We start from the raw sequence: 13,470 nt of genomic DNA, 5'->3' as shown, positions 1-13,470 counted from the left end.
ACCGATAACAACATCAATATTATTCATGTAACACTCGTCACTGAGTACAACATTAATATCAGTTGTTGAGTATCCTAAACAATAGCCAAAAGTAAGTAAAGGAACAATTTTCCATTCTCCTGGTTCCATCTCAGTATATCTGCCCTCTGGTTGAAAATGGGTTAGAACCTGGACTGGTACAGCTTAGATACAAATAAAGATCCATTTGAAATCCTAGGCCTTGCTGATTTGATTATATGGCATATGGATCGCACTCCTCTAAGAACAAAAAAACAACTTATTCGAGCGTGCGGCTATTTTTCTCTGTCTCAACATTTTATCAGGTGTGGATTTTAGTGTTTGCATGACATTCTTTACACTTGTCCCCTTATTTGGACTTTTGTGCTTGTTAAGTACCAAAGTAAAATGTTTTTTCTGACTCGATCTCTTTTCAGATTCGGACCTTATCGTTGTCTATTGAATGACTAGTTCTGAAATATGGATTCCTGTCAACGGAATGAACACATCGAATTTGAGACTTAGCCCTCTCAGAAACTAGGTCATGATGTGCACCATGTGTTTTTGATCATGTCCTTTAAAAGGGGTCTCTTTACATTTTGACCACTGGACATGATTATGATAATCAGCATGAATGATGAATCAGACTCATAATTTGTCAATTATATTTTTTACTTCCCTGATAATTATTTCTAAAGTGCAACCTATATCATGACTTCCAGAATATCATAGTCGACTATATAGTATACAATGTAGATAGTAGTTTGGTTATGACCAATGGATTTAATGTTGTACATGTGTGTATTGGCTTTTAGATGTAACAATATCTTAAAACGACAATGTTGAATAGATGGTTTTGTGACAATAAGTGCCATATTTTTTTGAATAAATACGATTCGTACGATGTATGTCACAATAGACGCAATTCAGTCTGCTAATGTAGTACTCCAAGTTCTGATGATAAATAAAACCATTTGATTGATTGATTGACTGATTGATTGAGTGAGTGAGTGATTGACAGAGTTGTTTGGTAGGGGCATATGTTGTGGAAGTAAAGCCTTCCGTCCACTCTCTGCCATGATGGGTCCTTGTGAAATTATTTTACCGGGTTGCGGAGCTCACATCCCAGGTTCATCTTATGATTATAGTATTATTATGATTATAGAATTTCAATTAAAGATAGAAATGCTGTATGCTTTGACAGTTGCATTTTCTATGCTCATCTGCTTACGATTAATAAGAAGCCCGCCTTTAGAACAATTCAAGAATTGCAACATATGACCTACTTAACGGAACAGCCACACAGCAATGAAACAAGAAGTCAGGTCCACACCTGATAAAGTGTTTTCATAAGGTCAAAGACTGCCGAATTTGGTGATACCAAAATAATGTCAATTTTCTTTAGAAAACCATACAACATAAAGATTAAGAAAAAAAACTACTGGAGGTATTGATATCAATTTCGATAGATATAATGTGCAATGTACACGTATGGTTTTAAAAGTCCACTACTTAAGAGGTTCTGTCTGTAAAAACTAAGCGTAAGGTGGCCAAAGTTAAAAAAAATGAATTTTCTTAAATTTTGTGTGGTGGTAGGGCCTAATTGGCTCAATATCTCATTAAAGAGCGCAAATTTATTGATTTTTGGCACAGCTCTAGCTGATACTATTTTTATATATAATTCTAAAGAAGAAAGGGTTCTCGATAGGGCGGGCCACAGTGACCAAAATACTTAGCTATTGTTCCCATTGTAGCATAATTGCAACTACAGAATTGTAGGTAAAATAAACATATGTAACTTGGTTATTGAGATAAAAGCGACTTTTCTATTAACTTTCTTATTCTACATGAAACCTGTCCTCTGCACTTACAAAAGTAGTTTGTAACAGTTGACTACTGGTTGCCATGGCAATGGCCATCTTTGTTCTTAATGTTGGATTTTTACATTGTTGTAGGAGGAAAACATCCATAGCTTGGCTGTATATGTAAAGAAAATGATACCTGTATTTTTTTAATGTTATTTTTCTGTAAACGAGGCAAAAACGGTGGCGAATCGTAGAGGAACGGGCCAGTTTTGGGACTGTATAAGCGGGATTACGATGTTTGTTTCGCCCGGGATCAAATTGCGCCTGAATATGGTTACCGCCAACTGTTGTGTGTCGGCTGCAGTATGATGACCTCCGACGGGGGTCAAATCAAAAATGAACATGTATACTTAAGCTCTTTTTCACATATTTTGTATATTGTATCCTAAAGTCAAACATATTAAATTCTCGTAATTTCCTTGTGCACCTTGCTACAAATTTTCAGGCGTTGAACCTTCTCACTTCAAGGTCCTTAACCATTTAAATCCCCATAGGCGAAAAACTGTGTTCTGCTACCTTAATGACGCGATCTTCAACGATCGGTCCCCATTTACAAAGATCAAATTTCAGTAGAGCCCCCTGCCTTTTGGATGAAGATCTGAACCATGCCGCTATTTATGGCTCGCAGTAGTGCTTTTCCCAGTAGTTTTCATGTAGTTCACGGTTCCAGGTTTCTTGTGATGATTTCTGCTTGTTCAGGGAAAACTCTGTTTCCGACTGTGAATGTATAACAGCATGGTGTTAAGATTGAAGAGTTAAAATAAAGATTTTCTCGTGAAGATTTTAAGATATCCAACACCACTCTGTGTCCGTGTCTCTCTCTCTCTCTCTCTCTCTCTCTCTCTCTCTCTCTCTATATATATATATATATATATATATAGAGAGAGAGAGAGAGGGAGAGAGAGAGAGAGAGACACGGACACAGAGTGGTGTTGGATATCTTAAAATCTTCACGAGAAAATCTCTCTCTCTCTCTCTCTCTCTCACTCTCTCTCTCTCTCTCTCTCTCTCTCTCTCTCTCTATATATATATATATATATAGAGAGAGAGAGAGAGAGAGAGAGAGATAGGTAGATAGATAGATAGATAGATAGATATAGGTAGATATATAGAATGGGAGAGGGAGAGAGGGATAGAGAGAGACAGAGAGAGAAAGAGAAAGAATATATCAAGTAATCTGACTACAAGCACCGTTTCTACAAACTACAGCACACCATTGCATCCAGTTCCTTAGGGATATTCTATTCTCCAATATTCTATATGCTAATCTACTCAGTATTTCAACCACATTCGACTCAGACAAATACTACACTTTGCTTTCCTTTGGTTAATTTTGGCGTCTTTTACCTTACAGAAGCACGACGTAGGCCCACAAACACACGCCCCCTGCATGCCCACAGAGAACGTGTTGTGGTAATCTGGGGACCCAGAGGCAGAGAACGGATCGTGGTCGCCGGGGATCCCAGGGGCACTGGACTGGCAGGCATCACCCATCTGGCAAAAAAACATGCAACATGCTGGCTTGACAGGCATGCTTTATGAATCATTGACATTGCAACACAAAGAAACTCTCAGTGATAAGACGCAGCTGCACTACGTTGAATTTAACGCGTGCAGATGCAGAAATCATATAGCATATCACGAGTTCATTCCTGTGTGCAATGTAGATATCAAACTATGTTTTTTTTTCTTTCTCCCTAATTCTACACAATGCTTGAAAACAACTCATAGTGAAGCGCCTGACACACATTCAGGACCATTCCTCGACTTTGCTTCCGAACACTTCCGACCAAATACAAAAACCGGAAGTAGCCTAGAATCTATCTCATTCTAACCCCAGTTTACTCCTTTGGTCGCATTCAAACAGAACATGCATGGCTTTCCTGACTTTTCAACAACCATAGCCGGCTAGCGCAAACAAATTTTAAAGGTCACATGGCTTGCAGGAAACCTCGCCCCCAAGGTCCAACCACAAATGACCCTACTCACAACTAACTACCATTCATTGTCTGAAGGAGGTCGGTGGACATGGTCGGCTATGTGTGACTGAGCCTTGATGTTTTAGATACTAGCAGTTAAAGGCATGATAAATTGGTTTAGTATAATATGTCGAATATGGTCAAAATAATCCACAGAGTAAGCAAAAGTGTTGTTCAATTTATAACCAAAATGAATTATTTTCTATTAACCTTACGAGAGTCTGCGGTAATGCGTGCGTCATAAGACCAAAACAAACGAAGAAAGTAAAGTTTTTGTACCGTCTGTGTCTTTCGCTTGCAGCAGTGCATCCAAATGACCTCAATCGCCACATAGATGATCGGTAGCACTACTCCAGCGCCAATGATGATGAAGATTCCGTAAAAGCTGTCCAGTCCCAATTGATCCGCACCCGTTCGTACTATATCCCCCCCGTCCAACGCGCAGCCAACTGTCGGCCACCAGACGTTACGAAATTTGTCTATCTTCCCCTCTTCTTTCAGCTTCAGGATACTGAAGATTAAAAGGAGAACAACATCAATATAATGTGAAATTATTCATTTATTATTTAGGCCATACATTGATTTGTTTAATGGATTACATCCTCTGGACACCCTTAAACTTTTGCGAACGTGCAAAGAAAATCAAGCTGGGCAATAAAAAGTGCTGCCTGAACAAATGATTGAACATAATGATTTTTTGTTTTTGTTTTTTTAGGATCTTTCTTTTTGACTTTGTCATTGACTTTGACATTGAACTTGACATTCTATAACATTTGAATCCGTTTTTTATATTTTTTCCATTTTCGGCATATATTTACACATTTCACTTTTTGAAATATTAACAGTATGGTCACAAATAATTTTTTTCAAATCTAACGGACGAGAATACATTCGAGCGCGAATTTCATCAAGAAACCGATTCAGCGTAGCCTTACGTGTGTCAAAACTAGTGAAATAACTTCGTTTTTCGTACGCCAATTTGATAGGTGATACACAATCACTCCTCGAACACCACAATTTCAGTGTTATACTCTATGTTACTAATAAGTGACTGAAGATAGCTTACACTAATGATAGCTTATGTGACAGCTTGTTCCCGTGCTTGGTTGCTAACCCATATCCAAGTTGGCGGAAAGGCTTGCCGACCATCATCAATTCACAGTTCTCGTCTGTCATGGTGAGGTACTCCAACATTGGCGTATCATACATGAAGGCAAATTCACCCTGCCGACGGAGAAAAGATACATATTGCCATGAATCTAAGTGAAGCATGGTAATACTATAACATTTGGCTCGCATCTGATGCGTCGCAAAAACAACTGAAAGAAATAAGTGCATAATACGTATACGTGTGCGCAGGCTACCTCTACAACACAGCATCAATAGTACATACATATCAACAACGTTTATTCGATACTCCTTGATGTAGGACTATTTCAGCCATAGGCAGTAATAATACACGAGTTCTCTGACCCGTCTGAACAACAGTTGGACATGCATTCTTGTTTTGTTCTGCTCACCTTCTTAACTTGCTTTATCCCTTCCGCGACTTTGCTGATCATCGTTTCCCTTGTGTTCATGTAGTTCCACATCTGTCCATAGACTGTACCTGTGGCTGAATACACAACACAACATTTTTTTGTCAGTCTGCGCTTCTGCGGCCCATACCATTATACTGCGTTGCCTTCCTGCTTCTCTATACTGTAGCCATTATGACGGACACACAGGCAAACACACATTTAAACAGACACACAGAAATCAAAACCTCCGTAGTAGATGATAACTTACTTTGTTGATCATGGAAGAAGGCGTAGGTGCTACCGCCCTTCGGGATGCCATATTGGATTTTTGTTTGCACGACCAGATCGTCCATGAATCTTATCGGCTGCTCCAGTCTCCTGACCGTGAGGAAGGCCGTGAGATTGGCGGAGTAGGTTGATATGACGATGAGGCCGAACAGCCACCAGGCGCCTGCTAAAATACGGTTCGGGGTTGACCTCGGCTGAGGCTCTACACCTGTAGGATATATCGATATGATCACCTTTATTGTACATCATTGCGCTTTAAGACTAGGTACAGAAAACAACCACAAAGATGTAGAGCATAAATAATGCCAGGACTTCAGATACTCAATATAAAACTTTTGGTTCTAAAACTACAAAGGTTCTGCTTCTCCTCGTCTCTTGGCGATGTTGAATGTATAGGATGGAATGGGTTTACATGTATTTAAAACAGGATCTACAAAAGCATATGAAACATATATTTTTGAGTAATAGCTTTAACCCAAACTAGACGGGGGGGGGGGCTAAAAGTGCCCGCGCCAACTTTGACATCACATACCTGCCGAAATAAATATACTAGGAGTACAAAATTTTGTTGAATTTTCCTGACATTAAGTTGGCAACAATATTATGATAATAGTATAAGTTTACCTTATTTCGTGTTGCCATGGCAACGGGTTTCTGACAGGCATTTTATGCAAAAATCACTATTTTTTTAAACAATGATATTTCTTATGTTTTCTTGCTCAACCACACTAGTTTTCTTCCATGTATAGCATCATATGTAATCAGATGTAACTTTCATGATTCAATATTCATAAACTATGCTAATTTGATGACGTCATCGGTCAAAATCCAAGATGGCGGACCATTGCACTATTTTACCAGAAACATTTAGATAAACGTTTCTAGCCTACTTTCAGTGTTTTGTTCGGTCATAAATGGAATAAAAGTATTTTTGAAAATTTCAAAATGGCCGATCCAAGATGGCGGATCTCAATGGGTCGCTAACAACACGTTACGTAATTTTACGACGTCATTTTGACGTCAACGTAGTTACCACTAACCTAATATGTCTTGGTTTACCTTAAAATCAATAATGCACACTACTTTGTTTAATACCTTGAGATATTACGGGAATTCCCTATTTAACAAATAACATCACATTAATGACGTCATAATTACGTCATATTACGTCATAACGTCACCAAATTTCTAGGAATTATAAAACTTGACCTGAACATCACTCCCTACAAAATTGGTGATCATACATCATACCGTTCGGAAGTTATGAGGGGTGGGCCAAATGAGTAAAAAGGCAGTTTCAAGGTTTTTTGCCTTAATAAATCTATAAACATATTATCGCACATACATGATACAAAACACATAATCAAGTGAAAATGGTATATCGTTCGTGTCAGTTCGTTTAAAGTAGTCTAACGTTATGCTTATATTTCATAATATGTTTATCATGTTGTGCCAAGTATCATAAGTGAATATCCTTTTAACAACGTTTATCTTTTTTGCGAAGCTTTAGGAGCGAGCTTAATAGTATATTTTACACCCGTTTTGCAAGAATTCCAAGAATTGTACAGGAACACGTCCGCGCAAACTCCGTGTACGCCCGCCTGTTACTCTATACCTTGTTAGTACGGTCTGACATCCCGGCACGAAGGTCGATGACAGATGACCTACTTACGTACGTGATGTCCGATTTCGTACTAGTGTGCACTGTAGTGGGAGCGTGTCAGTGAGTTCTCGAGGCACCGAATCTAGTATTCTAGATTTGAAAAGGGTTTTCAACCCACCCCGGTTGATCTATTATCACAAGGACTTGCTGAACTCCATGCCTCCCTAAAAAAACCTCTGTGGACACCAAAACATGAGGAGCTCCAAGCATATATAGCATGGCAAAGTTTTTTTATAACGGATCGATAAAGAACTTGGCTACCGCACGGGCAGTCTACACTGAACGCTAGCGCTTGACGTGGAGGAGTGCGGTGCGGGAAAAACAACAGTAACACCTCAAAAACACAACGTACAGAGCCAAAACCATCCTAGAAGCCTCAGGAAACAAATTTCTAAACGTCTGGCCTAGATTCTCACACCACCTATCCAAAAACGGCGGAGAAAGGACACTACACAGGGAGTGTGTTCCGGCCTTTCGATATCTGTCGAGTAACTTATGGTGCCTTTCTCTATCTGCTTTGCAGACGCCTTACTGATTTCTAAGTGCTTTTGGAACAAATATCATGGCAGAACTAAGATTGTTACGTTGGTAATTTCTTTATAGTGAAGTTAAATCAACCCAGACACCTTCGCCATGGCAATGATTTTTAATTGCCACACTTATTTGATGTGTTTTAGTCCTCGTACATTGCATTGATTTTTGATTAAGTTCAAACACTGCGGTTTCCGATACCCTGCTCAGCAGGGCTTCATTTGCAAATGCGTCGCATTCAGTGTGCCAAGTCGTCGCCACTTTAAGTCGCCAACTAGTTTCATTCAAATGAGAGGGGGTCTTAAGATCGCATGATCGTTTGAACAATTGAACTAGGGAATGCCAAAATTACTCTCATTAAAATGTGATACTGCAAAAGATGTTGAAGATTATTTTGCATCATTGGTGGAAAGATAATAGGCATTTTAAGTTACCTAATTGGCATTTCAATTTATAGCCTCAGAATCTAGCGGCGTTTTCCAACTGAAAACCTTTTTTTAGGTCAACATGACCCATCGCATTGACGCGTTATTAGCCATTGAAAAAATGTTGTCTTTCCGGTTTTAGTCATGACAACAACAAAAAGTTGTTGTTTTTTATTTCGGTCGAAAAATACCCACCGAATAATTAAAATACCGAGGTAACAAGATGCTTGTTTACTAACCTTTTCTCACAAGTGACGCGTATGAAAACCAAGCGCTGTTTCTCAGGTCAAAATCGGCATCATTTTCGCGCCGTGATTGATCCACGAGATTCAACTTGACTCTGACGCGACTTAGGAGATTCAGCTCAACTGCTACCACGACGATGGAGGCCACGACACCGATCCAAACCGTCATTTCGAACGGTAGGATGAACGCAAACAGCTCTCGCATGCCTTCCTTCGGCCTGGAAGAGAAAAAAAGAAGAACAAATATAGCGATAGTTATAGTAATAGTCATACTTGGGTAGCACCGTATATTGTGTAACAGTGGCTGTGTATATATAGAATCGTCGTATTCCGTATAGCCCGAGGTCGCGGCCCTCCCGCGGGTGGGATAGCAGCACGGCCGAAGGCCGGTGGGCGATGCGACCCGCGAAAGTGCCAGGACCGAGGGTAATGTGGAATACGCCGTGTTGTATTTCATCTATGTCATACCCACCCCCAAAAAAACACATTTTAATGCGAAATGCGCCTGAAGTTCAGAGAGTTTTGTACCCTCAAAAAAAGTCGTAACAACATCGATTCCAACCTCCAAATCCGGTATTCAAATTTTAGACAGCGGGCAATCGGCGCACTCGAAATACATTCTGAATATTCTATGGAAAATTAAAGATGGCGGACCCAAAATGGTGGATATCTAAAAAATATATGATTTCATTTATGAAGTCATTTTGACCTCAGTGCTGTTGATATTGACAACAAAAGTCTTAGCAGACAGTGATATACTGTTTACCATTTCCTCTAAGAAATAAGCTACAGAACCTCCCAGTCGGTCACTCTGACCGCCTCATGTCTCTTCGGCATTTCCGTAAAGAATTACTGCATGCAGGGATCTGAAGGTGAGGGCCTCAAAAGTTCCCCCCCCCCCGCCTCGTCCCAGGATGACCAAAAAGCCCGGTATGAACCGCGTTAAGGCGTGCATAGACATTGAATTTCGTTCAGTTATATAAAGCTGTTTTCTTTAATGCTGTTGTTTTAACAATTGTCAGCGGCCTAAACATACACTTTATCCCTCATCCGACCGTATGGGATCCGTTTGGACCCAAGGCGTATATTTGTATGTGCCATGTCAACATTTTTAATCGGAGAAAAAATCTTTCCATTACTTTGTTTCTCTACATTTCTTGCAACTTTTAAGACTGAGATTATCCCGTTTGTAGTATGAGTTCTCGTCTAAAGTTTGTGTGTGATCCGGTGGGGTCCAAATTGACCCCCTGATTATATTGCATTGTATATTACAGAATATCAAAAAATAATTCCAATCCAAAAGCAGACATTTCGTACCATTGCTTTTACACCAAGTCAGAATTTACCAGTGGACTAATAGAAAAAAAGCAATCACAAAAAAGGAAACGTTCTATGTGAAGAAAATTAACAATCGTATACAATGTCATTTAGGTGGCACACTATGACACATGATTTAATAATAAATTAAATTTTTTTCAGTTACATATTCTTACTTTCTTATTAAATAACATGTTCATACTATAAGTATGGTTTTATAATCGTTTCTATTGTTTCGTAAAGTAATAAAACACCTATAGTACTGTTATACTGTTGAAATAAGGGGAGTAACATTGATTTGTAGAGGAAAATGCGGGTTCTTCTCAATGTTTGCATAAATTATGATAATGAGCTATTGTTATTGACACCAGAACTTGTCATATTCCCATAATGAATTATTGAAACAGTATATGCATACTGATTACAAAAAAAAAAACGGAAATATGTTTTTTTAACAAAAGAGAACGGAGTTCGGTTGGACCCGATGCGGCCAGATTCGTCACAAAAATGTATCGGTCGGATTATAGATTATGTTAGTGAATATAGTTTTTTTTTCATTGGTCAACTACAACGACTTTACGACATTTGTGCAATGTGTAGGTTTCAGAAAGTATACAACAATTGGCATGCCTTTGAAGTGAAGGAAAAATTCATATCATTTTACATTTTGATGTACTAAATTTTGTCTCATTTAGAAAGGGATATTGCTCACTTTTTCATTATCAAGCCAGTCCCATAGTCCATGTACTTGGATGTTAAGTCGACAACTTTCTCCCGCTTGGAACTGATGGTCATTGCAGCTAGAGCGATGTCAGCGCGCTGTCAGGTGAAGAGAAAAGCGTAGTCAGGAAATCTGTCAGCTGTAAATAATATTAAAACTGACAAAAAACTACATCGTGGCTAACATAACATCGGAACAGCACTGGACAAGCAAGGAACTCTACGCTGGTCTCCCAAAAGTGTCAGACAAGATACAGGTCAGATGTTTAAAGTTTGCCGGACACAACCTTAGAAACAGCAAGGAAATAGTCTCCGACTTAGTGCTATGGTCCCCAGCAAAATGGGAGAAGAAGACAAGGAAGACCACCCCAAACATACTTAGATGTACTAAAAAGAGACACTAGTAGTAGTATACAGGCTGATGGCATTGGGAAGGATATGAAGGACAAAAACTTCTGGGCGGCCATGGTGGTTCGGATGACAGATGGAGAATGGCTAACTTCATAATACCCATTTATAACAGAAAAAGTTTGACAGTTTGCCTTGCACTGCTTCCAAAGAAGAAATCAAACCCCAAAGAGCTAGTTTGTATTCCGCCGTAGTTCTTATAGAATAGTCGCTGCACTGGCATGGGTTCTGAACTGGCTGCTATGTTCACGGTGACGTCATCGGCAGTCATAATTGTATTATCTTGCAACAAAAGCATATATTCTAAAAAATAATTTTGTTAAGGTGTGATGTTCGGTAACAATCAATCGGTGTTTGTTTGGCGCGTACTTTCATACGGAGTAAGAATACTATTTGTTGTTAAACATTATGAGAAAATGTTGTAGTATTTTAGGTGACATAAAACTTTAATTCAACTCAAGGTAATACAGCGTTGGAGCGTCGTGTTGTCGTAACGGACAGGGTATTTTGCCCTGAGGTCTTATGTTCGAATGTCTAACATGCCACTGATGACTTGTGACTTTGTAAAATTTTCCTTACATGACTTTCCTCACTTCACCAAAGGTGTAAACGTGGGTACATAACTTCGGTTGGAAAGGTAATAATTGAAAAAAAATTCAATTTGTTTCGTTTCAATACATCCTCATACAAGGGGCCACCGGCTATACGTCACCATCTGAAATGACGAATGCAGTCCCTTATAACATGTCCAAGCTTGAGTCGACCCCAATGATCAAACTCGGGCCCTAGGATCCACGGAATTTGATCCAGATGGCGAATCAGCGGGGTTGCGTTCAGGCTTGAGCCACGGAACATGAAACCTTTACTTCAAATTTCTAATACGAAATGTCAAAAGTAGATCTCTTACCCCAAAGACGAGTTCCCCCACCATACCGGACCACGTCCCGTCATCTTTCTCCGCTCCGTACTGGCCGTCCTCCGGCTCGTACAGTTCATAGGTAAAGTCTAGCTCATCCGCTAGGGCGTTGATAAGATCAATACAGAACCCTACGTACCGATAACCCCCTGACTCGCTCTTCTCTTTCATTGTGAAAGGAGCCTCCTGCAGCAGAGAGAAATGAAGAAAGACTGATTGCAGCTGCTGAGTGTGGAGACCACTGTGGCAGCAGAACACATGGACCTCGTTCTCATTTAAAGCCATCGGATTCTTCCCCGGGGCAAGTCGTAAAGGAAGTGTTCCTACTGTGACTTGTCCAGCAGCTTGAATGGTGGATTGACCCCCATAACCACATAAATTCAGAAAAGGATTACAGCGTCTGCCATTCAAGAACAATGGGCAAGGACAGATTACCATAATACTGGTAAAGAAATTCAAAAATTTTTCTGTACAGGTTTTAGGAACATTATCAAACCATGCAGAATGGCTCAGATAACTGTAAGAAAGCTACATAATCCAAGGAGGTTTTAATCAGATAAGATCCTTTGGATAATCAAGATAATACAAATTAATTCTACAACTTTCAGGTTTTGGAAAATCAACCTTGTTCAAATTTTCAAATCAACCCTGACAATGCACTGTCAGAGTATCTAACTGTATCTACATTTCGAACTTGAAAATGTCTTTCCCACATTGACTTTAGTAATTGTGTGTCTAGAAATATGACTTGTAATTTTGCCGTCTACTTGTAGTCTAAGAAACCAGTATAGACTAGGGCTCTGTAGAACTGTACACAAAACTGCCAGTCACTGTCTCAAACTAAATCACAAGCCATTGTTGTCATTACTTTATTTCTGGGCTAAGTGTCCTTGATGTGTAGCCAAACTTTAATTTCTGACATCTGTTGTTATTTCAAACATAAGTTGAAGAATAAGTTGTATTTGGTAAACTGTCTCAGGCAGGAGTCCACTGATGTGCGCTGCACGGTTGCCAGTAGCATACTGAAGCCTATAGTGTACATTATCCAGCCTTTATATCTGGGGTCTTTAAATGTACACATTTTTAAAACTTCCGTTACCGTTTGAAGTAAGACGTTCCTGACATTAAGATTTGCCACATATAAGATGCCAAATTGTCGTTTTTATGACGACTTAAAACTTTTATAGCTTTTTACAAAGACAGTTTGTCACCTTGTTGCATAACTTAATGTCAAAGAACGTCTCACTTCAAACGGTAACAGAATTCGAAATTACATAATGGGTACATTTAAATGAGAACGAGCGTGGATCGGACTAGTACTAGTAGTCCTGCAGGGCGATGATCAAGGTAATAAACTAATTAAACATCATCTGTTCTTTCATAAATATTCACATGTACATAGAAACTACACTTTACAATACTGATACTGAAGCTTCTATTGTTGATATCATTAAAAAGAGGTCTGTTTTCAAAAACACAAATTGGAGTAAGATAATTTTACCTACCAGTACAGTCACAACTCGGAAATGTTCCTTGCCACCTAGGTCAAATGACGTTGTGGCTTGCGGGGAAAAAGAAAGAAAGATACAACAGTAA

General features: G+C 39.3%; 1 protein-coding gene across 1 annotated transcript; it reads right to left on the bottom strand.

Moving 5' to 3' along the window:
- Positions 1–2,477: 2,477 nt before the first annotated feature.
- On the bottom strand, positions 2,478–12,045 carry LOC136424063 (glutamate receptor ionotropic, delta-1-like). Its single transcript, XM_066412516.1, has 9 exons — positions 11,866–12,045; positions 10,543–10,649; positions 8,508–8,731; positions 5,630–5,857; positions 5,362–5,456; positions 4,956–5,065; positions 4,121–4,352; positions 3,210–3,356; positions 2,478–2,579 (listed from the first exon to the last, which is right to left on the bottom strand). The coding sequence occupies exons 1-9, from the start codon at positions 12,043–12,045 to the stop codon at positions 2,478–2,480; spliced, it is 1,425 nt and encodes a 474-aa protein (XP_066268613.1).
- Positions 12,046–13,470: the final 1,425 nt, after the last annotated feature.

Source organism: Branchiostoma lanceolatum, chromosome 1 (assembly GCF_035083965.1).
Source record: "Branchiostoma lanceolatum isolate klBraLanc5 chromosome 1, klBraLanc5.hap2, whole genome shotgun sequence".
Taxonomy (NCBI): domain Eukaryota; kingdom Metazoa; phylum Chordata; class Leptocardii; order Amphioxiformes; family Branchiostomatidae; genus Branchiostoma; species Branchiostoma lanceolatum.
The sequence above is the reverse complement of the archived record's forward strand: the minus strand, read 5'-3'. Positions and strand labels throughout refer to the sequence as shown.